At 32.5% G+C, this 22,366-nt stretch overlaps 2 protein-coding genes across 4 annotated transcripts; both read left to right on the top strand.

Annotated features, from left to right (window-relative positions):
• Positions 1–6,779: 6,779 nt before the first annotated feature.
• Positions 6,780–10,007, top strand: LOC103503573 (uncharacterized protein At1g32220, chloroplastic). Its single transcript, XM_008467791.3, has 7 exons — positions 6,780–7,112; positions 7,277–7,379; positions 7,498–7,586; positions 7,663–7,718; positions 8,779–8,925; positions 9,114–9,239; positions 9,423–10,007. Exons 1-7 carry the CDS (start codon positions 7,018–7,020, stop codon positions 9,701–9,703), a joined length of 897 nt encoding a protein of 298 aa, XP_008466013.1. The 5' UTR covers positions 6,780–7,017; the 3' UTR covers positions 9,704–10,007.
• A 1,801-nt stretch (positions 10,008–11,808) lies between these two features.
• LOC103503572 (inactive poly [ADP-ribose] polymerase RCD1) lies at positions 11,809–22,366 on the top strand. Of its 3 annotated transcripts, none has more exons than XM_008467790.3 (8): positions 11,809–12,042; positions 12,289–12,398; positions 17,006–18,253; positions 18,648–18,895; positions 19,174–19,217; positions 20,204–20,389; positions 20,477–20,572; positions 22,106–22,366. In XM_008467790.3, exons 3-8 carry the CDS (start codon positions 17,127–17,129, stop codon positions 22,157–22,159), a joined length of 1,755 nt encoding a protein of 584 aa, XP_008466012.2. In that variant the 5' UTR covers positions 11,809–12,042; positions 12,289–12,398; positions 17,006–17,126; the 3' UTR covers positions 22,160–22,366. The 3 variants fall into 3 exon arrangements, with proteins under 3 accessions (XP_008466012.2, XP_050939460.1, XP_050939459.1); XM_051083503.1 differs by having other exon boundaries at positions 11,839–12,042; positions 20,207–20,389; XM_051083502.1 differs by having other exon boundaries at positions 11,866–12,042; positions 15,776–18,253.

The raw sequence follows: 22,366 nt of genomic DNA, 5'->3' as shown, positions 1-22,366 counted from the left end.
AAAATTTAGGAGTTTTAATGAATTAAAGTTGTGTCCATGTTAGATTGAATAACGATAAGAAATAAATGCATACAATTAATTATGTAGCGTTAGTTTCTTCTTTAAAAAGATCTATCGATAAATGTATAAATTATATTTATGGGAATGTGTTCGGCACGTGTGTCTAAAACGACGTCAGATGAGGAGGATTGGGATAGAGGAAGAGAATGGCGGTGGGCCAGTGATGAGCTCGTGGGATCCATTTTTACCTTTTAGTTTTAGATTTCCAAGAGGATGGAGCGACAAAAAAAAGTATAATTTTTATATATTAATAAAATCAACTAAAATATTAATATATATATATATATATGTGTGTAAATTTTGTATATATTTTGATGGTATGGATTTACAATTATTCTTTTAATATAAATCAAATATAAGAATAACTTTTTTTTGGATATTTTTCTAGACGTAGTTTCAATTTCTTTAGTAATTATTATTATTTTAAAAGAAATTATGTTCTATTTTTAATAGTTCGATAAAAATTTAAACATTTAGATGAAAATGATTATAATTATCATCTCATACTAAAAATTTGCATTTAATTATTATAAAAAGTTGTCAAAAATAAAATATTTGACAAAATATTTACAGTTTATAGAAAAATCAAGTATATTGAATTTTGTCTGTAAATAGTTTATTGATTTTTTATATTTTTAAAAAGTCCTTTAATTATCTTCTTTGAATGTTTAAATCAAAAATAATATTTGATATGACGTCTTTTTATCAAAATTGTAAATAATATAAATTAGTTTGTTTTAAAAATAATGTAAAATTAATACGAATGATTTATAATAACAAATTATTTAAATCCTAAAAGCTTATATAATTTATTTAAAAATAGAAAAGTGTAGCTAGAATAATACATCATTTCTAAATACGCTCGTTCATAGACGTTAAAACATAAGTGTGGCTATTTAAATATTTGTCTTCAATATTCTTACCATATGTTAAAATAAACAAATATATCGATACTTTATATTATCTGAAAACTTCAACTATATGTTCATTTTCAGAGACCAACTGATTCTAAAGAGGATTATAATATTAAACAAAAGTTACAAAAAATTTATCCCAAACATGAGTAATCGTATGATGAGACCGTAATGTCGAAATAAAACTCAAACTTGATTAAAATGCTTGAAAGCTGCTACCTACCTACCTTGAAAGAAAAATTATTGCAACGTACGGAATAAGAAAGTATAGAAAATTTTACAATAAAAAGAAAAAGTGTTAAGAAAATGTCCAAATTTCTATTCTAGAAATTAAATATATGACTAATTACTTTCTAATTTCCTTCTAATGTTTTGAATTTTTGGTTTTTCTATCCATTATTTTAATTTCTTTAAAAAAAACATTCAATATTCATATTTTTATATATTTGTTGTAATTTAATTATTGATAATTGAAGACAACAGCATTTGGTAAATATATGAGTTGGACAAATATGAAATTTCAATCATAGTCCAAATAGATAGTTTATTATTGTTATTTCAACATATACTTTTTTATAAATATTAAAACTAATATGTTATTTAAAGCTAAAATAAATTAAAACCATAAGATAAATTGAGAATAGTTATATATTCTATTTCTTCCAACATATAGAGCTTAAATGCTTACAAACTACATACCAATTTTATAAGTTAATTAATTTGATATAATAAATAGTACACAATAACTTTGATTTAACCAAAAAAAAAAATACCGATATAATAGTATAAATCGTATACGAGTGGATCGTTGTTTTCGTATTAACTATGAATTTTGATTTTTTTTAATCTACATGTTTGGTTGGGTTATATTATCTTATTTTATTTTTAATATACTTTTTATTTTTTTCTAAGTTTGATGAGTTGAAAAATCAAAACTCTTTAATATTTAATGGAGAAAAGAAAAATGAGAGGTCAAAGAATTGGGAGAAAATTCCAAATTCGCTTGGTCAAAATTTTGAAGTCAAAATCAACAAACTTGGGCTCAAATCATATTATACCTAGACCACTTAGATGCATTATTACCTTTTGTTTGAATTCAATAAAATTTAGGATGATTATGATGGGTAATAACTTTTAAAATAATTATTAAGTATGTAACAATATTTTTAAAAAAATTAAGCAAAGTCAATCAAAGATAGACTTCTATCTTTGATGGTTTATCATTGATAAACTAATATTTGCTATATGGTCTATCAATAATAGATTTCTATCATCGATAGGTTTTGCTATATTTACAATTTTTTTAAAACGTTGTTATATATTTAATTATTTTGAATATAATTACCATATTTGCAACTATCTCGTTGCAAATGGGACATGTGAGACGAATTTGAAATAAAAAAAAAAAAAAGATTATAACCTTCTTTATAATTAATAGAATGTACTTATGAATTAAAATCACTAGAAATCACGAAGTTGCAAATAGGACATATGAGACGAATTTGAAATAAAAAATGTTATAACCTTCTTTGTGTGAAAAAACAGTATTACAACACTAATCATCCTTAAACTAAAAATCACGAGACAATACCATAAAGAGATAAAAGTAAAAAACTTGTAAGTACTTTAGACACGCTCGAATAACTACTTGATTTTTCTAGCTATGTTAGTCTATCCATTGTTCATTTATGATATGTTGTTTGTTATTCGAAAACGAAAATTTCAACTATTAACTAACTTAAAAGAAATACCTTTTAAATTAGACGGAGACGGGTAGAAAGCTCGATAAAATATTACATAACTTTGCTCAATCGAGCCAAAGAAATTCATAATCACCTGATGATCAATGATCGTTGGAGAAGGGATAAGACCTGCAAAAGCTTGTTGTGTGGAGGCCAAATCTTGCAAACATGGAAATAGGGAAATGGATGGAAGAAACCCACAAATTTAAAATAGAGCCCTAAGTATGAACATGTGACATATAATAACCCTTTTAATCAATTTTGGGTTCTTTTTTTTAATGCCAAAACTTGTCAAACTTTTTTTCTTCATTCAAATAAATTTTTTGATTTAATTATAAACAAATATCCTTAAACGTTGTGCTTAGTTTGAAAGGTCTCGGTTGAATTGATTTAATTTTGATAACTATTAAGTTTATAAGGATAACTTCATTCATTTGACCGTAAACTATATGATCACTTGTTTTTGTTTGGAGACTCTCTTGAAGAATATGAATGAAAATCATTGTTAGTATTTCAATTGAAAAATATTGTCGATTTTTTTTTTTAAAATGGCATTAATTACCTTTATTGATTTCATCCGTAGAATTTGAGTCTACCTAATTTTTATTTGTCATCTATAGGTTCCAAACAATTTCATTTTTATCATTCTGTTTTGAGTTTAATTTTCACCTGGGTCTTTGGTTTTTTGTATCTTTCTTTTTTACTATTGAATTTTTACTAATACTCATTTTGATATATGACGTTAGCTTTCAATTAATAAATGTTTTAGAATAATTATGATACAAAGTTATTAGCGATGGAAAATTAATGTAATTGTAATTATTTTGTTATTTTACATTAACGAATAGATACTTACCAAAAGTGTAAATCTTTAAATTCTAACTGTATATATAAAATATTTATAATTTATAAGTATTTTTAATAAAAAGAAAAGTAATAAATGGTTTTAATAATAATAAAAGTTAATGGTAAAGTTATTCTTTTACATAAAAATGATTTAAGAATAAAATGTTAAAAATTTTGAAAACTTGATGATATATTTTTTAAAACAAAATATAAAAATAACCTAAAAGTATATTCTATAATTTAACTTTATTTTTTACCGTCTCAAATTTGAAATGATCATATTTTTTGACTTTTTAAAAGCAAGAACACTCATTTTCTCCGATATTAAAAAGAATTATATAGAATATTTTAGTTAATAGTCAAAATAAGTTTTTATTTTCCTTCTTTTTTCTAGCTCGATCACACGTTATAACAACATGACATTCAAACACGTAAACGTAAATACTGTATTAACAATATACTCGTAGGTATAATAATGTTTCAAACTTGCAAGTTTGGAATTCTAAGGAAACCAACTTCTTCATTATGTACATAAAATCCTAGAAAATTAGTAGTTTACTAGTTTCGATTTACAATAGGAAAAAAAGTGATGTGGAATAAATATGGAAACCATAGAATGTATAGGTATAATACGATTTAATTTTATTGATTAATTATAGACTTTTTATTTTATTTTTTGTTTTACAAAGCTATACAACTTAATAATGCATCCAACTGGAGTGCTCTAGATTAGAGGTGGCAATTCAAATTGCAAAACCCGAATTGTTTCTTAAAATCGAATCTAACCAAACCAACTACTCAATGAAACCAAAAAATTCGATTTGACCTGAATTAAAGAAATTTGACACCAAATTGAAATGAAATCGAACCATTTTTAACTACTATATACTTATAGATATGTTAAAAGAGTAAAACCAATTTAAAAATCAAACAACTTTTATTTTAAAAAACAACACCGAATTTAGAACTCAAACCGAACCACATAAATACGGTTAAATTTGAACCAATAGATTAGTTTGGTTTGATTTAACCACAAAATCGTAGTGCATCGAACTGTTTCCACCCATACTCTAAATAGAGAAATTTGGTATCTTAAAAGCTTTTTAACTTTTGTTTGTTCCTTCTTTTAAGCAAGGATGCATCATGTTCTCTTGAACTCTGTGAAGAGAAGTAGTGCACATAGAAACTAGGAAGGGCTAGCTTTAGCATTCAATGTTGACTAAAACCCAATAAACATTATCATTATCGTTAATATGTCATTCTCAAACTTGTTCTTTTGAACTTTCCTTTGCATAAAAAGAAATTCATTTAACGTAACGCTCCAGATTTTGAATTCAACAAAAAATGGTCATATCACCCTTTCGTCATTTGTGACTCGAAAACCAATAGGAGTCATTTCGACTTACTTTGTTTTCACTCACATACATCTTATAAAAAGTTTCAAGAAGTCATCCAATCTAAAATTGCTTCAAGTTAAACACACTTAACATTAGAGCTATGATTGAGTCACTAAAATAAAAAGTGCACTTTGTTGGCACACATAGTAACTTTCTATTTTCTTGAAGATTCTCTCAACCATAAATTTATGGTTCAAATGATCCCTCTCATTTAGACGTGATTACGGTTTATTGTGAGTTTTCTAAATTCAAGACCATCAGATATCTAACATGACATCCAAACACATAAATGTAATTATGACATTAGCAATATACTCATAGGTATAATCATCTTGCAACTTGCAAGTTTGGAATCCTAAGAAAACCAACTTCTTCATCATTTATACCAAATCCTAAAAAACTAGTTAGTTGCTACATGATATTCCAGTATTTACAATTTACAATAGAAAGAGCGTGGAGTAAGTACCGAAACCTTAGTTAAGTATACGTAGACTGTGTATGTGTAAAACGAATTAATTATATACATAGACTTTTAATTTAATTTTTTTTTAGTTTTATGAAGCTATACAATTTAATAATGCTTCCAATTGGAGTGCTCTAAATTAGGAGTGGCCATTCAAACCGCAAAAATATAATTGTTCCTTAAAACCAAACCGAAGACTAAATGAAACCGAAAAATTCAGTTCAATCCCGTTTAAAGAAATTTGAAATTGAATTGAAATCGAACTAGATTTTTTTAACTACTATATATTTATTTTTATATTTTTACATTAAAAAAAAAGTAAATCCAAATTAAAAACCAAACTGAACCACATAAATACGATTTGGTTTGAACCAATAAATTGGTTCGATTTGGTTTTGCCGCCAAACCGAACCGTTTCAACCCCTACACTAAATAGAGAATTCTTGTATCTTAGAGGCTCAAAGCTAAATTGAAAACGTTCTTTTTTGTAACTTTTGCTTGTTCCTTCTTTTAAGTAAGAACACATCATCTTCTCTTGGACTTTGTGAAGAGACGGTGTATGTTAAGAACGAAGATTGAAACTAGGAAGGGCTAGCTTTAGCATTGTTGACTAAAAACAATAAACATGCCCTTTGATAGTATACTCCATCATCATCGTCTTAATATGTCATTCTCAAGCTCTTTATTATTCATACTTTCATCTACATAAAAAGAAACTCATTTAGTGCAACGTTTCAAATTTAGAACTCGATAATATATTGTTGTTCTCGCTCACAAGTATTCTAGGAAAATTTTCAAGAGGCTATCAAATATAGGATTGCTCTAAACTAAAAACACTTAATTTTAGAGTTCCTATAATTGAGTCACTAAAATGAAAAATGAATGAAGTCACTAAAATGAAAAATGTAGATTACTAGCATACTCAATAACTTTATTTTTTTTTTCAAAATTTTCTTAACCATAAGTGTCCTAAAAATTTTCCTTATTTGGATGTGATTCTAGTTCATTCACTTCTACTAAATTCGAGACCATCAGGTGCGAATATGGATTATGAATTATGATTCAAATTCTTTGTCTGTGGCGTTATATTTATAATCAATTGAAAAATTGCATCGTAAGACAATTTTTTTTTTTAAAAAGCAGCTCGTAACTTTTTTTTTTTTTATATATTACAAATATAACAAGTAATTAGATAGTTATCAGAAATTTATTAAAGAATTATTTGTTTTTAAATTTGTTACTTTTACTTACGAATTACTCTTAATAATTTAATTTTTAATAGTAATAATAATAATAGGTTTGGACAAAAACGATATTTTAGTTTTTAACTAATAATTATGAATTGAGAAATTTGTTATGGTGGATTTGTTAATTTCTTTGTTTTTAAATGTCGTCGTCCTCGTGTCACTTATGAGTGGAAAAATCTGAGACGAGTGTTTCATTAGGAGCTTCTTCTACCACCAGCAAGTCCTTCACAAAAAGAAAAATATCCATTGCCATAGCTCCACAACCAAGCTCTTCGCCTATCAATTTCTTCCATCCACCATCTTCCATTTCTCCTTCCCTCATCATCCACTCCAATCCCCCACTACAACATGGCCTCGATTTTCTTCTCACCTTCTCTCTCCTCTGCTTCTCCTCTCTCAACACCTTCCTTTCAACCTCGCTCCCACCTCCACTTACAACCCCGGTTTGTTTCTTTCTTCTTTTTCAGTTCTTTTCCCTTCAATTTTCTCCATGAATTTCCACCCCTTTTGCTCTTTTTTGATTTCTTGCATTGTAATGGCGTTTATACGCATCGACTTTAAGTAACGAATCTGTTGGTAATTAGGGTTTGTTTTTGTTGTATTTCAGTTCGTGTCGATTTGGTGTTAGATGTAGTTATGCGGACGCGGGAGTGAGAGAAGATTATGCGCCAAATACTATAGATGTTGTTGCGGATGTTAAGAGTGACAAGGTATATATGCTCTGTGGTTGGATGAAGATTGATGCATGCATTTTGGTTTTTGTTGTTTTGGTGGTTAGTGTTGTTCGATTATTTATCAGTTCTCTGTTTGTGTGGCTTATCTTAGTAGGTTGTGGTAATAGGAGGTAGCGGATTTGTTGGTTCTGCTATATGTAAGGCGGCAATATCCAAGGGCATCGAAGTGGTTAGTGTGAGCAGGTATTGTAAATGATTTGGTGTTTTTTTATCTGATTTGGTTATATGTGTTGTTTCACATAAACATCACGTTGTGCAGGTCAGGTCGTCCAAGTAATACAAGTTCATGGGTTGATCAAGTTACTTGGGTTCCAGGCAAGTTTCTTTGGCGTGTTAACGAACATTGGGATTCTTTTATTGCTGTTTCATGATCTGAAGAATTTAGGCAGTGGGTATAATGTAGAGCATAGAATTGTCTTGGATGAAAAGATGGAATAACTGGTGCATCAATGACAAAGGCTTTTTTATGTCTGGTGATTGCCAAAAAAGGAAAAATAATTGGCTCGAGGCAAAAAATTCAAGTGGAAATCTCTATTAGGGAGATTGGAGAGGAAGGTTTCCTTAAATATCATGTTAACGGTGATAAAATTCTGCTCTCAAACTTATGCATCTTTTGGATATCAAAGAAAGAAATAGGGAAATTTCCTGACTTAAACAAGCATAAGATCAAATGAGATTCAAAAGAGTTCCCTTCAGCTGTTCTCTGGGGAAACGAAATAAAAACTATGTATAAAGTCTATCAATTAGGAACGTGAGACAAACTCAACCTCATGTTGTAATAAACTGTCAAAGGTTAAAGGAATTGCTTTGTTGGAAATCAACCATTTTTCATTTTGACTGAACTTGCTAATTGGAGTTGAAAGATATTCTTAGATAAAAAATAATTGGAACATTCCCATGAACATTGTAGATGGAAACTCCAACCTCGTGAGCATTGTAGATGGAAACTGTTCTGTGGGAATGGCCATAGCTGAATATACACAAATAATTTGCTCTCCATATTCATATGATGTACTGTCTACACTTTTATTGATCTTTCTATGCTGTTGGGCGTGAGTCAGTGGGCTATTGACGAGGACTGTTTGATGCATTTTAGAAAGAAATAAGGGAATTTCCCATTTATACGTCCTGCCTCTCTCTCCACCTGATTTTTCTTTTATGTTGTTTTTTGCGATTGGTGTGTTTATCACATGTAGTATTCTGAGTGGATTTAGGAAGACATGTAATTTCTGGTGTTCACAGTATGGAAATAGGAACGATTTAGAAGCTTGTTTCTGATTGTTATGATATACTATATAAATATTCACTTCCTTAAAAAAAAAAAACCTTCCCCCTACGTACACAAGGGTATTAAGGATGCGTTTACATTATTCAGGAGATGTTTTCTACCTCAACTGGGACGAAGTACTTGTTGGGGCTACGGCAGTGGTCTCAACAATTGGAGGTTTTGGCAGTGAGGAGCAGATGAAAAGAATTAATGGTGATGCCAATATTGCGGCTGTCAACGCAGCATATGATTTTGGTAAGCTATTTTTGGATTGCATGTTTTGATGGGTAACCATCTGTCAGTAAGCTTTGCAAACTTAGCTCCAATTCGCACTAGTCTGTAAACCCAGCAGTTGAGGCTATTTGGACAGTTCAATTTTTGTGATTCTTTGATGGAGGGTTCATCATTTGCTGCACTGTTCCAAATATTCTTTTCTTTGGTAGGGGTTCCCAAATTCGTCTTAATATCAGTCCATGATTACAATCTGCCTTCATTTCTACTTTCATCTTCATACTTCACTGGAAAGAGGCAAGCAGAGTCTGAGGTCCTCTCCAAATTTCCAAGATCTGGTAATTTCCTACACGTCTTGCAATTTTTATAAGGACCGAAATTTAGGGCGATTATTCTTGTTCATTAACCAAACGGGTAGTAGAGTAGAAAAATTATTTCACTTTAAAAAAAAACTTTATCATCAGTCAAACTTCACAGGCATATTCTATTCACTTTGATCCTTATTTTTCATTGATTTGCAGGCGTTGTACTTAGACCTGCTTTCATTTATGGAAAAAGGAGGGTAGATGGTTTTGAGATTCCCTTGGATTTGGTTGGAGAACCAGTGGAAAGGTTTCTGTCTGTCTTTGGAAACTTCATCAAACCTCTAAGTTCTATTCCTGCTTCCGACGTTTTTCTTGCTCCCCCCGTCAGTGTGGACGATTTAGCACTTGCTACTATCAATGCGATCACCGATGACGATGTCTTTGGTGTTTTCACAATTGAACAGATCAAGGAAGCTGCAGCAAAAGTGAAAGCCTGACATAATTCTCTCTCAGTTTCTGCTGAAGAAACACAGCATCTCTCATGGTTTGGGCAATATCATAATGAAAATTAGCTTCTTTAGTTATAGTTATCTGATGGCCGACCTATTTTATAGTACTCTCAAAACATTCTTCTATATTGCTATAGTTTCATATATTGAAATATAGGTTACCAAAATTATATTCTTTAGTATTATATATAATCTCTTACAGGGCTCGTGAACATACAGAAATGTGGACTGGAATTTTTCGAAGGATGGTTGGATGAATCGAACATCTTATATAAATACTGTTTAGGTAGAAGCATTGATTCTCTGTTTTTTACATCCTCCATGGGTTTCATCTCCTACCTCGTGATTTCTGGATGAAGTAAAGAAATATGTAGTATAGACTAAGTTTAAGTTATTCCGTCTTCCTTAGTGCTCATCATGAAACGTTTAATACTGTTATTAACTAAATAATTATGTGAAATATCTATTTGTTTGGTAGTGAATTTCTGATTGTTTTGTTTCAATTTTTATATTACGGTTTTCACTTTTTTTTCTTCAAAGAAACACTTGAATTCTTAAAATTGTGAGGAAAGAAGTTGGATGCAAATGGCATAGTTGGTCAGTACAATTCAGATTCAAATGGGCAGTGGAGAGAGGCAACAGTATGGCGATTGGCGCTAGCATTTGTTGAAACTTGAAGAAAGCACAATCTTTGTTCGTTTTTGCCTTCCCTCCACTCAATTTTGTCCACAATCTTGAGCTACCAAATTGTTCGGAAATTGGAGTTAGACCAAAGTTTCTCTAGAAGTGTGTGGTTTGTGTTATTATAATTATTATTAGGGAAGTTATGTGAAAATATTTATAAATATAGCAATGTGATGTAACTGCTATTTATGGTATTTTTAGATATAAATAGTAGTTTATCTTGTTGAGATAAATACAAGTAGTTTATCTTATTTTATTATGGTTCATCAGTCTTAGTCTATTAGGGTCCATCGTATTTATTTTACTACTATATTTGAAAACTTATTATTATTGTTGTTTTTATTGCTTCTGTCTTATTTTTCAATTATGCCTTCCAATTTTATCTATAAATATATGCAAGTAGGCGATATGCAGACTTTTGAATACTCCAGTTAATAATGTTTCCATACAAATAAGGACAAATTGTCTATTATAACATTTTCAAATTTGTAGGATAATTTACAACAAAAGATATATATATCTAAGTATCGTAGATATGTATAAATCTAGATATGAGAGGATATATATAACTCTGGATAAGAGAGGAAAACGTGCTCATCATTATTGAATTAAGATAATGTGAACTAACATGTGAAGTTTTAATTTTATATTCAAAGGTTTGGTATATATAATATTTTTTGTCACAAACATAATAAAAAAAAAAAACTTACCAACTCTCATGAATTAACACAAAATTGACAAAATATTTAGGGATAGTTGCAAATGCAGCAATTATATTCAAAATAATTAAGTATATAGCAACATTTTAAAAAAATTGCAAATATAGCAAAATCAGTCAAAATCTATCAATGATGGGAGTCTATCATTGATAGACCATGTAGTAAATGTTGGTCTATCACTGATAAACTATAAGAGTCTATCAACGATAGAAGCTTATCAATGATAGATTTTGCTATATTTGTAATTTTTTTAAAATATTGCTACATACTTAATAATAATTTTAAAAATTATTATCTATTATAATTACCCAAATATTTACAAAAACTAACCGTCTAAAAAAATGTTGAATCTTAGTTTGGATAAATAAAAAAAAGGGATGAAAATGAAAAGTTGGAAAAAAAATAAAAAACACAGAACCGAACAAGAAACATATATATTGGGTTCGTAAATAAATGAAATATGATAAATTAAGATAAAACTTATATGAACTTAGTTACCGAATAAACAATCGTTAGATTTGATTGAAGGCCATGTCTCCGGGAGATAAAAGGAAAGAAAAAAAGAAAGAACAAATAATAAATATACAAAAACAAGCATGCTGTGGGGGGCCCTCATCTATATTGACAAAACGACAGCGTATATGTAACGTTATCCTCGTGAACTTCGGGCCCAAGTAAACTCAACTTTCAAGTCGCAATCAAAAGCGGACTCAACCGAGTCCACTTTCCACAAACACACCGAGTCAGAATCGGCTCTCAAACGCCGTCGTTTCATCTTCATCTCCATCTCCATCTCCATTCCCCCCTTTCTCAACGCTCCCCCCCTTTCCTCCTTCCTCTATCCTCTGAAACCGCCTCCGAAGACCTAGATTCCCTTTTTGTTTTTCGTCTTCTTTATCCTCAATCTCCATGTTTCATTCTCAGGTATCATGTAATTTACTCTCTCGGTTCCTTTATTCTCCTTATTCGGTTCCTCCCTCTACTTTTCTCTATTTATTTTGTGTTTTTCTGTTTTGAATTTGGGCTCTTTTTGTTGATTTTACATGTTTTACTTGATCTGTTGATGTTGTTATTTTTTAGGATCGTCTGTGCTTTGGTAATTTATTTTTAGTTTGTTTTGTGTGGAATATTATGTTTATTTAATTGTTTTTGGTTTCTTTTATGTTGAAGGATTTTGATGGTATGTTAGCTGGTTGAAAATAATTGGACTGATTTAGTAGCTGCAGAAAAATGGGGAAAAGGAGTGGTTTGTACATAATGACCGCTGACTGCAGACAACGGTATTTTCTTCTTGGATCTTGTTTTATTACCCTCTGATCAGACCATTTCAGTTTACAAATGTTTTGAAAAGTTATATATAAGCTGTTCTCGTTTGGTTTGATGAATGATAAGAAACAAGGTTCGTTGACTATGGTATTCTATGTCCAAAGCCCCTAAAAAGCTTAGAATTAGAGTCCAATAGGAGGCCATGAAAAATTGACTGTAGTCCTGGATTTTGTCAATTATTATTATTATTTTGTTATAAATAAGTTTTTCCCTGTAAGAGTAATTATTATTTCATTTTTGAAGCCATTTGTGATTCAGATTTTAGCTAATTTGGGGCTCCTTGTTGAAAGTTTTTTTCACTTTGCTTTGTATTTTCTTCTTCTTGTTTTGCTCGGGTTCTAGAGGGTCTTGTCCAACTCGTTGAAATATTATGTTCTCTCTTGTCTCGGTTTATGTTGTATCAGTTCTTTTAGTCCTTATTGCTCTTGGTATATGTCTCTTGTACTTTGAGCCTTAATCTCTTTTATTTATTTAATAAAGAGACTCGTTTCCATTTAAAAAAATTGTTGAAAGTAGAACTAATTGATGAGAGTTACTGTTCTTCGTCTTCTTGTTCTTTTTTTGTTTTCACCTCAATGGTTCCTGGGCACATGCTCTTAATTTAATATTATTGTTATATCAGAACTTTAATTCTTCCATTGGAGTTTGTCTTTTATTTGATGATTTGTAGTGTTCTTAAAGTTCAAGGCCAATAGTCTTCTGGGGCTTAAGCCCAAGGTGCAAAAAGAATTTCTGTGCTTTTTTTGTGAGGTGTACTAAATATACAAGAACTGCATTTCGAAGAGAAAACATAGGTGTAGTGGAAACGAGAAAGAAAGACCCCTAAACACAAGATGTTTCACATTTAGGCTTAGTAAATTTGATTTAGTTAATAAAGAAGAAAACCCCCTAATTATTACTATTGTACAAAATGACGAAAAAACCCAAGGGGCAGGGCTCCGAGCCTTGGGGCTTCACAAAAGGAATGCTTTAATTTTGTGAGCCTCACCTTTTCAAGTCAAGGCACCAGATCTGGGCCTCGAGCTTAGGCACGTGACAAGAGGGCTTTTTAAAACATTTAGACTTAGTTGGCTAATCCCTTATTATTTTGGATATATTCTTTATTTATGCCTTCTTTTGTCAAATGAAACCGATTAATGGGGGTTGACATGGCGCGTCTATGCCTTGAGTTGGTTCCTTTTTCTTGATAAAAAAACGTGGTCTATAGGGTTAATTGGGGTGTGCATGATGAAAGCAGTTGGAATCACTTTCATTAGTGGTGTGTTAAGACACTTCCAACTTCCTTTTCTATTTGCTTTCAAAACTCAGAGTACAGCCCAAGAAACTAAATGACAAAGTAACACTAAGCTTAATAACAATGTCCCACCGAGCTCGAAAGAACAATCAAGCTTGTGAGCAATACACACAGATACGAAATGAAAATAACACCAAAACACAATAACAAGGATTTTCCCTCCCCCCGTTCTTCCCTACCAACCTACTACTTAAACACAAAAACAAAACGGTAACCTGGTGCTGCACTCTCCCCTCTCAGGAGGTGGCTGCCCTGCCTTTTGCTTCAAAACATTCGTACCCTTCTCTGTGCCTCCTGTCCCCTTTTTAATTACCCACTACTAACTAACGGTGGGTCCCCCTTTCTGGTCCCCATCCTCCTTGCTTTCTTCCCTTTCAACACGTGCCTGCTCTGGATTGGTTTCATGGCCATGATCTTCTTTGCCACTTGTCTCCCCCTCATTGGTTTCATGTTTTTTCTTATTCTTCCTATGATACGTAAACAGAATTGGTGGCCTAGCATGGTGTTTTTGAGGCTTGTTGTGTGGATAATCCCTCACGAAATTATATTCAAACACTAACACTGGCAAAAGAGGAGAACTAGAGTTTGATTACAGAACACAAAATAACAGAAACTACAGCCAAATAAGAGGACGGCTCCACACACAAGTTGAACTACTGTACATACACAAAATTCCAGATAACTAAAATGTTTCATATTGACAAAGACACAAAGAGGCCAGTGGCATCCTATGCTACCATACTATAGTAGAAGGGAAGAGAAAAAAGGTAGAAGGGTTATGATCATTAAGAAACTTGAAGCTGCCTTAGAAGCCTTCAAAATACCATACTGATATAGCGGGCCAATTCCATGACCAAAAAAGGGAATCCATCCTAGAAGTAAAGAGGACTCTGTTGTATTTTGATCAATTGAAGAAATCTTTTGCAACTCCTTTGGTTTGAGTCGATTTCCTTCTTTTGTAATATATACATCAATAAAATTTGTTTCTCATAGAAAAACTAATTATCTAGCAACATCACGCAGTCCTATTCACAACAGATATATTAACTTGAAGAAATCCCATTACTGTGTAGTCAGAGAAGAAACAAGCCGTTCAATAACCTTGGTGCCACATTTATACATATTGCACAGAGGTTGCACAGGACAGAAATATATGGCCTTTTAACTTTCAATGAGAATGAGATCACCAATCTCTTACTTTCTGGTGGCCTAAGAGCACCACGAATTTCTTAATGGTTCCCATTAGACTAGATTAATTCAAATTGAAATGGTCAATATTAATAGTGGAAAGTACTTTGTTTGTTTTGTTTTCGGTTATAATTATAGAACCAACCAGACTTTGAAAAGAAGGGAATACTGAAAAAATTAAAAGGTTGAAGAGAGATTGCCTTAAGCGAACCAATTGGGTTACTGAAGTGGTGCTAATAATAAAAGAAATATATTTACAATAGAACTATTTTAAGAGCACTTAAGTATTGTACAAGGAACGGGCACCTCTACAAAGATGGTGAAAAGACATAATCTTCATTTTCATCCAAGCATCTAAAGAATTTTTTTTATGGATAAGACCTCTTGGTTTTGTTTGAAGTAGTTGACTAGAAATAATTGAGTCAAACCTTGGATGATGGAAAGGGGAGCATACTACTGAACATTAAAAGCATTAGAAAGATACCTTAGCAATTGAGGGCAATAGAAATATATGAAGAGGTGATCTTGAGATTATGTACTTCCAGGACAGATAGGGCAACAGTTGGGGGAAGTATTGCAATGGCGGGTTCCTTCTCTGCTACTGTTTCTTAGAGTATCAGTCCCATGGGGAGATTTCATTCATCCCAAAAGGGAAATGATCTTTGTGCTTCTTGTTTTCCATACTTTTCTGAACTTGATCTTGACTTGTATATATCTTCGTTATTACTTATGAATTATGATGAATTATTTCGATACTGATTTGGAAGTGGTAAAGAGTTTTATTCTTCTATTGTCCAAACTATTTATTTAAAGCAGAGGATCTTATTTTTGTTTTGGAACCATATTTAGTTTGGACAGATGACACTCCAGTGTCCAATTTTGTAAGATCTGTGGATGGCTGGATCTTGAATCTATTATTCATTTTCTGGACTTGTTGAATGACTAGCAAAACAGAATTGAACAGATACAGAAATGGGTTTTGTATTTGTGAAGAGAATGGAAGAATTTGTGGAATTCGATTCTTGTAAATATCAGTGAACTGGACTGACCAAATCAGATGGAAGATATGAATGAGCAAAAACAGGAGAATAGTGTTCTTCGTTGATATTTCATCTACGCACTCATTTGGTAGCTGGATCATATATTCCATTGATCAGGCATTTGTGAAGCCAAGGAGCTGACAAAATGGTTCTTATAGAACAGAATCTCACCATTCGTCTGCGGAAGGCTTTGAAGACCATTACAAAATTATTGTATAGGGGAAGCATGAATCCATAGACAAGCTAAAAACTGATGCTGGTGTTCTGGCTTATTATTAAGGAGCTATGAAGACAGTGATACCTTTCACATGAACATTATCCAAACTGCTCCATCTGCTGAAATTCACTTTATATTGACATTGGGAATTCTGGTTCAGGGAAGAAAGTTTGATATGACGAAGATTGTTTTTGTGTTTTTTGCGGGGTTGGACCCCATTTCTTTGAGGGGGTTTCTCTTGTGGGCTTGTTTTCTGTGTGCCCCTATATTCTTTCAATAAAAGTTATTTTTACTAAAAAAAAGACCACTTTTGTGTTTTCTATTCTACAAGCTTTTGGAGCCGAACTATTTTTGTACTCTTATTGCTACTTTGCATGCTCCTCTTTCAGATTCTCTTTTTCTCAAGTCTGCTCAAAGAAATATTAAAAACGAGATCTTTCTTGCCTCTTACTGAACACAGAAAAGTTGTTTGTTGAGGAGTTTCTATTCCTGCAATAATGTCATTTTACCATGGATTTATGAAATACAGAAAATTACCTTGAAAAATACTTGAAATTATTTTAATGATATTTCGAGTAAATTATAAACTCATGTGTCATGTTAACATATTTTCATCTTTTCCGTAATCTGATTTTATATTTTCTTTTGCTAGTCATTTGTTGTTCTCTGCTAATAGTTATTATCTGGAAGTTCTAAAATGTGCCAAGTAATTTTCTATAAGATATTGATGCTCACCATTGGAGCATTATTGTAATTTTTCAGACTAAGAACAAGAATCTGCTAGTTAATAAATTGAAAGTTGAACAACTATTTGTTTTGCAGGGTTTATGAATTTTCTCAATTGCATGGCTTATCTAACCCCTGGATAGTGAAGAAGAGATTTGTAAATATTCTAATAGTTGATCTTTAGGATATAGTTTGTAGATAAGGATTGTTCTTGTAGATGAATATGGAAACAGAGTTAACTAAGGTTCTGCATAATGGCCAAAAGATTGTTGTGGGTTTGAAGAGGAAAAGGGCAAATCAAGGCACGGCACATGCTGGAGCTGGCTACAAAGCTTTTTTGTCCAAGTTGTCTTCATCTAGGAACAAACATGCCAAGTCCAGGAGACTTGATGACTGTGAAGTCAGTTGTGGGCCAAACTCAAGGAGATCTTTTCTTAGAAACTACAAAAATTTTAGTAGAAGTGGACTACCCCAGAGGTTTTTATATTACGAAGATGGGGATTGGGTAGATTACCCTCAAATAACTGTCAAGTTGATTAGGGAACAGTTTCAGATTAAAAATGCGGCAATTGAAGTTGAATTTAATGGTCGTCATTTGCTGCTAGATGCTTTGTATATGATACAAGTGGAACTGAAAACAGCTATCCAGCAGCACATTGCTTGGATTGATGACAATGATCGATGTTTCTTTCCAGAATTTTATTCTGGTGACAGTGCGATGCATCAGTACCATCCATATGAGCTGGAAGATGCTTCTGCTGTTGCATTATCAGGCCATACAGGAATGAGAGAGATCAATTTGCATCTTGAAATTGGATTAACTGAAGCAAATATTTCAAAATTGGAAGAGTATGTTGAAGAGTCAAATAGAGATACTAAGAAATCTAATATCAAAGAAAAAACTCGTGATATTGTTGGGGTTTTGGAAGAAGGCAGTGAAACTAGAAGTCAGAAACCAGTTGCTGAAACGCAGGAGGCTGTTGGAGGAATAAAAGAGATTGGTTGTTATTCGATGCCTCAAAATGAATTAATTCATTCAACTGTGAATTCGGATGATGTAAAAAATATGTTCTTAATGAGCATGGAATCTATTAAGAACATTGAAATACTTGAGGTGAAACGCTGGTCTAGTCCTTTAATGCAGGATCGACTGGATCTGTTTCATAAACAAATAGAGACAACCATGAAAAATTGTGGGAATGCCAATGTTCAGTATGGTTGGCTAGCTCTGAATAAGGATACTTTATCTGGTAGAATGCCATATGGTGGGGTAGGCCATTCTGGACTGAAGCCTACATCCTTATATGATGTTCGCCTTTCACCTTCAAGCTGCGCAAATCTTAGGTATGCATTTCATCTTTCATCTGTTCAATAATGTATGGAATTTAATGGTGGTTTATTGCGAGGTCAGCTAATAGGGCAATAGCCACCTTATTAGGATATATCTTTTTATTTTTCTGAGCTTTATGGATCTTTCAACCTTGCAAAGAATACCGTTGGTCGTGATTTTCTGGTATTTAAACTCACACCTCTGTTAAAAGAAATTACCTCCTCTCCCCTTCTACTTTTTTTATTTCTTCATGTAATCTTTTTAAAAAATCATATTATGATCACCATAATACTGAAAGATGCAAAGGTTATGAACAAATGCAGTATGTTATTTTTTAGCTTTTGGTGTATGGATAACTCTTTTGTTCTGCTTTATTACTCCTGGAGATTGACATCTGCACTGGTTTAGTGCAAGCTATTGCGATGATGATGAAAAAGGGGTTAGATACATAGCATTCTGTCATGTCATATTGGGAAATGTGGAAGTTGTCGCTCCTGGATGTGGACCATATCATCCCAGCTCTGTAAACTTTGACAGTGGAGTAGACGACCTTCATAATCCAAGTCAATATTTAGTTTCCTATGTTAATATGAAAAGCCACATTTTTCCAGAGTATGTTGTAAGTTTCAAGATATCATCAAGTCCTCTTGAACGTGGTAAGTTCTCTTTTGGTTGCTATTGTTCAGTTCTTGTTTATGGGATTGCGGTGTTTTTCCTAATCTTTCATGCCGCATGTATCTTAAGGAAAAATTGGTACTGAACAGGATGCATGAATGCAATGTTTCTTTTTTTAAAATTATTATTACTATTTGTACATTAATTTATTTTCCCTCACTTCTCTCTCTACCCACCCTTTTCTTATTTGGGACGGGGAGACTTGTGGAGATCTAAGTTACTAACATACATATATTTTTTTTTCAAATTGATTCTGAAGGGCGACAGGACCAGTTGCAGTTAAATTGCTCTTCAATTGAATCAGTAAGCCACTTCTTATGGGCTCTAATATTACCTTCTATGTGGTGGGATTTTCTGAGGTTTTAATTTTATGATAATCAGGGAATTCTTGAGTGGTTTCATTGCCTCTTTTTTGTGTATGTATAATTATGAAAGCTTTTAATTATTCAGTGAGTTGAACTTAATTTTGGGCCGGCATAGATTTCCTAAGGTTGTCTCCAATCTCGTCCCAGCAACGCTTTTATTCCTGTTTGTAGTTGAGTTAATTTATTTCAATTTCCTCCCTGAACCACATTTAAGATTGTTTGTATTCACAATTTTTGGTTTGATGATGGCCAGAATAAGTTTTCTTTCCAACTCAATGAACATGTACGTAATACTTCAATATTTGTTGACCTGCCTTTAAGTATTTGTTGACTGTAATGGTTCTAACTCTTAGGTGCCTCCACTAGCCAAATTCCTTTTTTCTTTAGTTGTCGTATCAGAATGCTCTGTAATTATTTCAATTGGCTCATTACATAGCCTCCTGGGCAAGCCAGATTACTTGGTTCTTCATAGGAAGATCAAGGAAACAATCTTGCGTCATTGATGCCCTTAGAGTTAAAAGTGTGAGTTCTTCAGACCTTCGGATGCTGCATGGAACGATTCGTAAATTTGGAGCCCTTTTGCGGCCACAGGTTTAGAAGAAATGTAAAAGTTCTTTTAGTTGGGCAATAAAAGCTATACGGAGTATGGATGGGGATGAATCAAAGAGGAAGGGAAGAAAACTTTATTTGCGAAGTACCGTTGCTCTTGTTGGTTCTCCCCCCATTTCTTTGCAAGTTTTTACTATATCCATACAATTCTTTTCCCACGAAGGAAAGAGTTTTGTAATCAAAGGAATCCTCTTCGGACTACACACGATGCACATGAATAGTAAAAAAAGTTTGGGACTCTCAAATTGTTAAAGCAAGACCTAGATTGCTTGTTTTCCTTTCATCTTAATATTGAAGGAAGTCATTTACTTTTAGGAGGAGGATTGCGTGTCTTCGCCAGCTCCCAAAAAGAGATGCTCGGAAAAGCATGATCATGGATCTAGCTCTTTGAAGACTCCGAAGTCCCCCTGGATGCCTTTTCCAAGGTTGTTGAATGCCATTTCAAAAGACGTTTCTCTCAATGACATGAAATTGGTTTATGGTCATTATGGCTTATTTAGAGTAAGTGAAAGTGTCTATAAGTGCTTTCGTGTAAATTAATTTTCTTGGGGATAATCTTGATACTCCCCTTTTTTGGTTCTGTATTAGGAAAAAAAGATCAGCAGGGATGAATTCGTAAGAAGGTTGAGGTCCATTGTTGGGGATCAGTTACTGAGGTCTACGCTAACGAGTCTCCAGTGTAAGGTATGTTACACATGTGATTGTATCTCAGTTCTTGTATGGTGTAGTGCATTGTGTTGCCATGCGAAAGACTGGCTTTTGAATCTGGATCATGTGCAGATTGTCAACATTATATTTTACAGTTTTCTTTTTTATGTGAATTATATTTGTTTGATTAGAAGGATAGGAAATGTACTATATACGGGTGTCACAAAGGCTAGAAAAAGCTACAGTTTACAAGAGTTCCTTAACAATCCTCCCTCCCCCACCAAAAGCACACACATACCAAAGAGCATCAGTAAATGGGCAGATTTTTATTTTTATTCTATTAGTAATTTTTTATAAGGAACAATTTCATTGACAGTATGAAATTACAGAAGGGGGAGAACCCCTTATGGTGTGTTGTAAAGGCCTTGCTACAATTGTGCTATGTTTAGATTTTAGGGCTTGTACATCAAAACAGCATAGTGTTAATTCATATCTTAATCAAAATTTTCATCAATTTTGGGTACTACATCCATCCCCAATATAAGTCTACTAGAAGGAAGGACAGTGATTCCTGCCTTCGTAAGTAACTGATGTTATACATCTATTAGAAGGAAGGATAGCAATTCCTGCCTTCGTAATTGAATTTGAGTCCAAAATGGATGTATTGAAAGTGAAAAACGCCGAGAGCTAGCGTTTTTCTGTTGTCTAAGAAACAGTTGAAAGGTTAATAGTTGAGTTAACGTTTTAATCTCACATCCAACTAGGAAGTCCCTGAACCACTTCTATTATGTATCTTTGTCTTGTTCAGTACTCTATAGTCATATCCGCAGTGGGTGCAGATTTCTTTTTTCGGAATCTGTTCTTACGAATGCTATCTTCTACTCTTCACGTGGATGTTACCACAGACACACTTATTTCTAATTCTAAAATTGCTGGAAATTTATGAAATTTCTCTCAACTTGAATGGGCACACGTGTTACCCTTATAACGAACAATCTCCTCTTATAGGTCTTTGAAATGTATGAAATTTCACACAAAAGAAATGTTTTGGCTGCAGTCTGCTAGAGAGTCTTCTTCTTGTTTATGGTGTTTATGATCTTTATGGTAGTTGAGAGGAATAATAAATTCCATGAAAGAAATAATCTTCCCATTGTGTGTGTGAGCGATGCCACCTACCACAGGGTTTCTTCTCTTGTAATACCTGTAAAGATTTTAGATCTTCTGTAAGCTGGGTGTCGGTATTCTCTCTCTCATTTGTAATTTTATGTACAGTAAAATCTTTTATCTAGAAAAAGAAAAAGATTGCAAGCAAGTATGATCTTTGAAAACAAAATCAACAATGTCACTTTTATCATACAGGTCACTAAATGATGATCAGGCATGTCACCTCTTTTATCCGTTGGTTTGTAATTTTAAGATTACTATACTAAGACATTGACATTGTAAATTCTCACAATATAGAAATTAGCTTCACGAACTGCACCCCTACCTTTATCACATTTATGTTTGAATTTTGTCATGTTGCAGTTTTCTTTTAAATAGACATTAAGTAATCTCTTCTTGTTTCAGCCACCTCCGAAGTCTCCATGTACTTCAAAAGTTCCAAAGGAGGAAGAATGTTGAGGCTGTTGGTAAGAGTCTGTATTTAGGTGCTTTCCGTCATGGGGGTTACTAATGTACATGGTGTCTTACTCTTATTTTGCCTTTGAATTTGTCGACCTGATGTGTGACATCTCGATATAGGCTATATATAAGACAGTTCCTATTTCATATGTACCTCAGTTAATTGCTTATTTATGTATTCTCAGTCAATTGCTTCTATTCTTCTTA

This window comes from Cucumis melo, chromosome 4 (assembly GCF_025177605.1).
Source record: "Cucumis melo cultivar AY chromosome 4, USDA_Cmelo_AY_1.0, whole genome shotgun sequence".
Taxonomy (NCBI): Eukaryota; Viridiplantae; Streptophyta; class Magnoliopsida; order Cucurbitales; family Cucurbitaceae; genus Cucumis; species Cucumis melo.
Note: the sequence above shows the minus strand (reverse complement) of the source record. Positions and strands in the feature narration are given on the sequence as shown.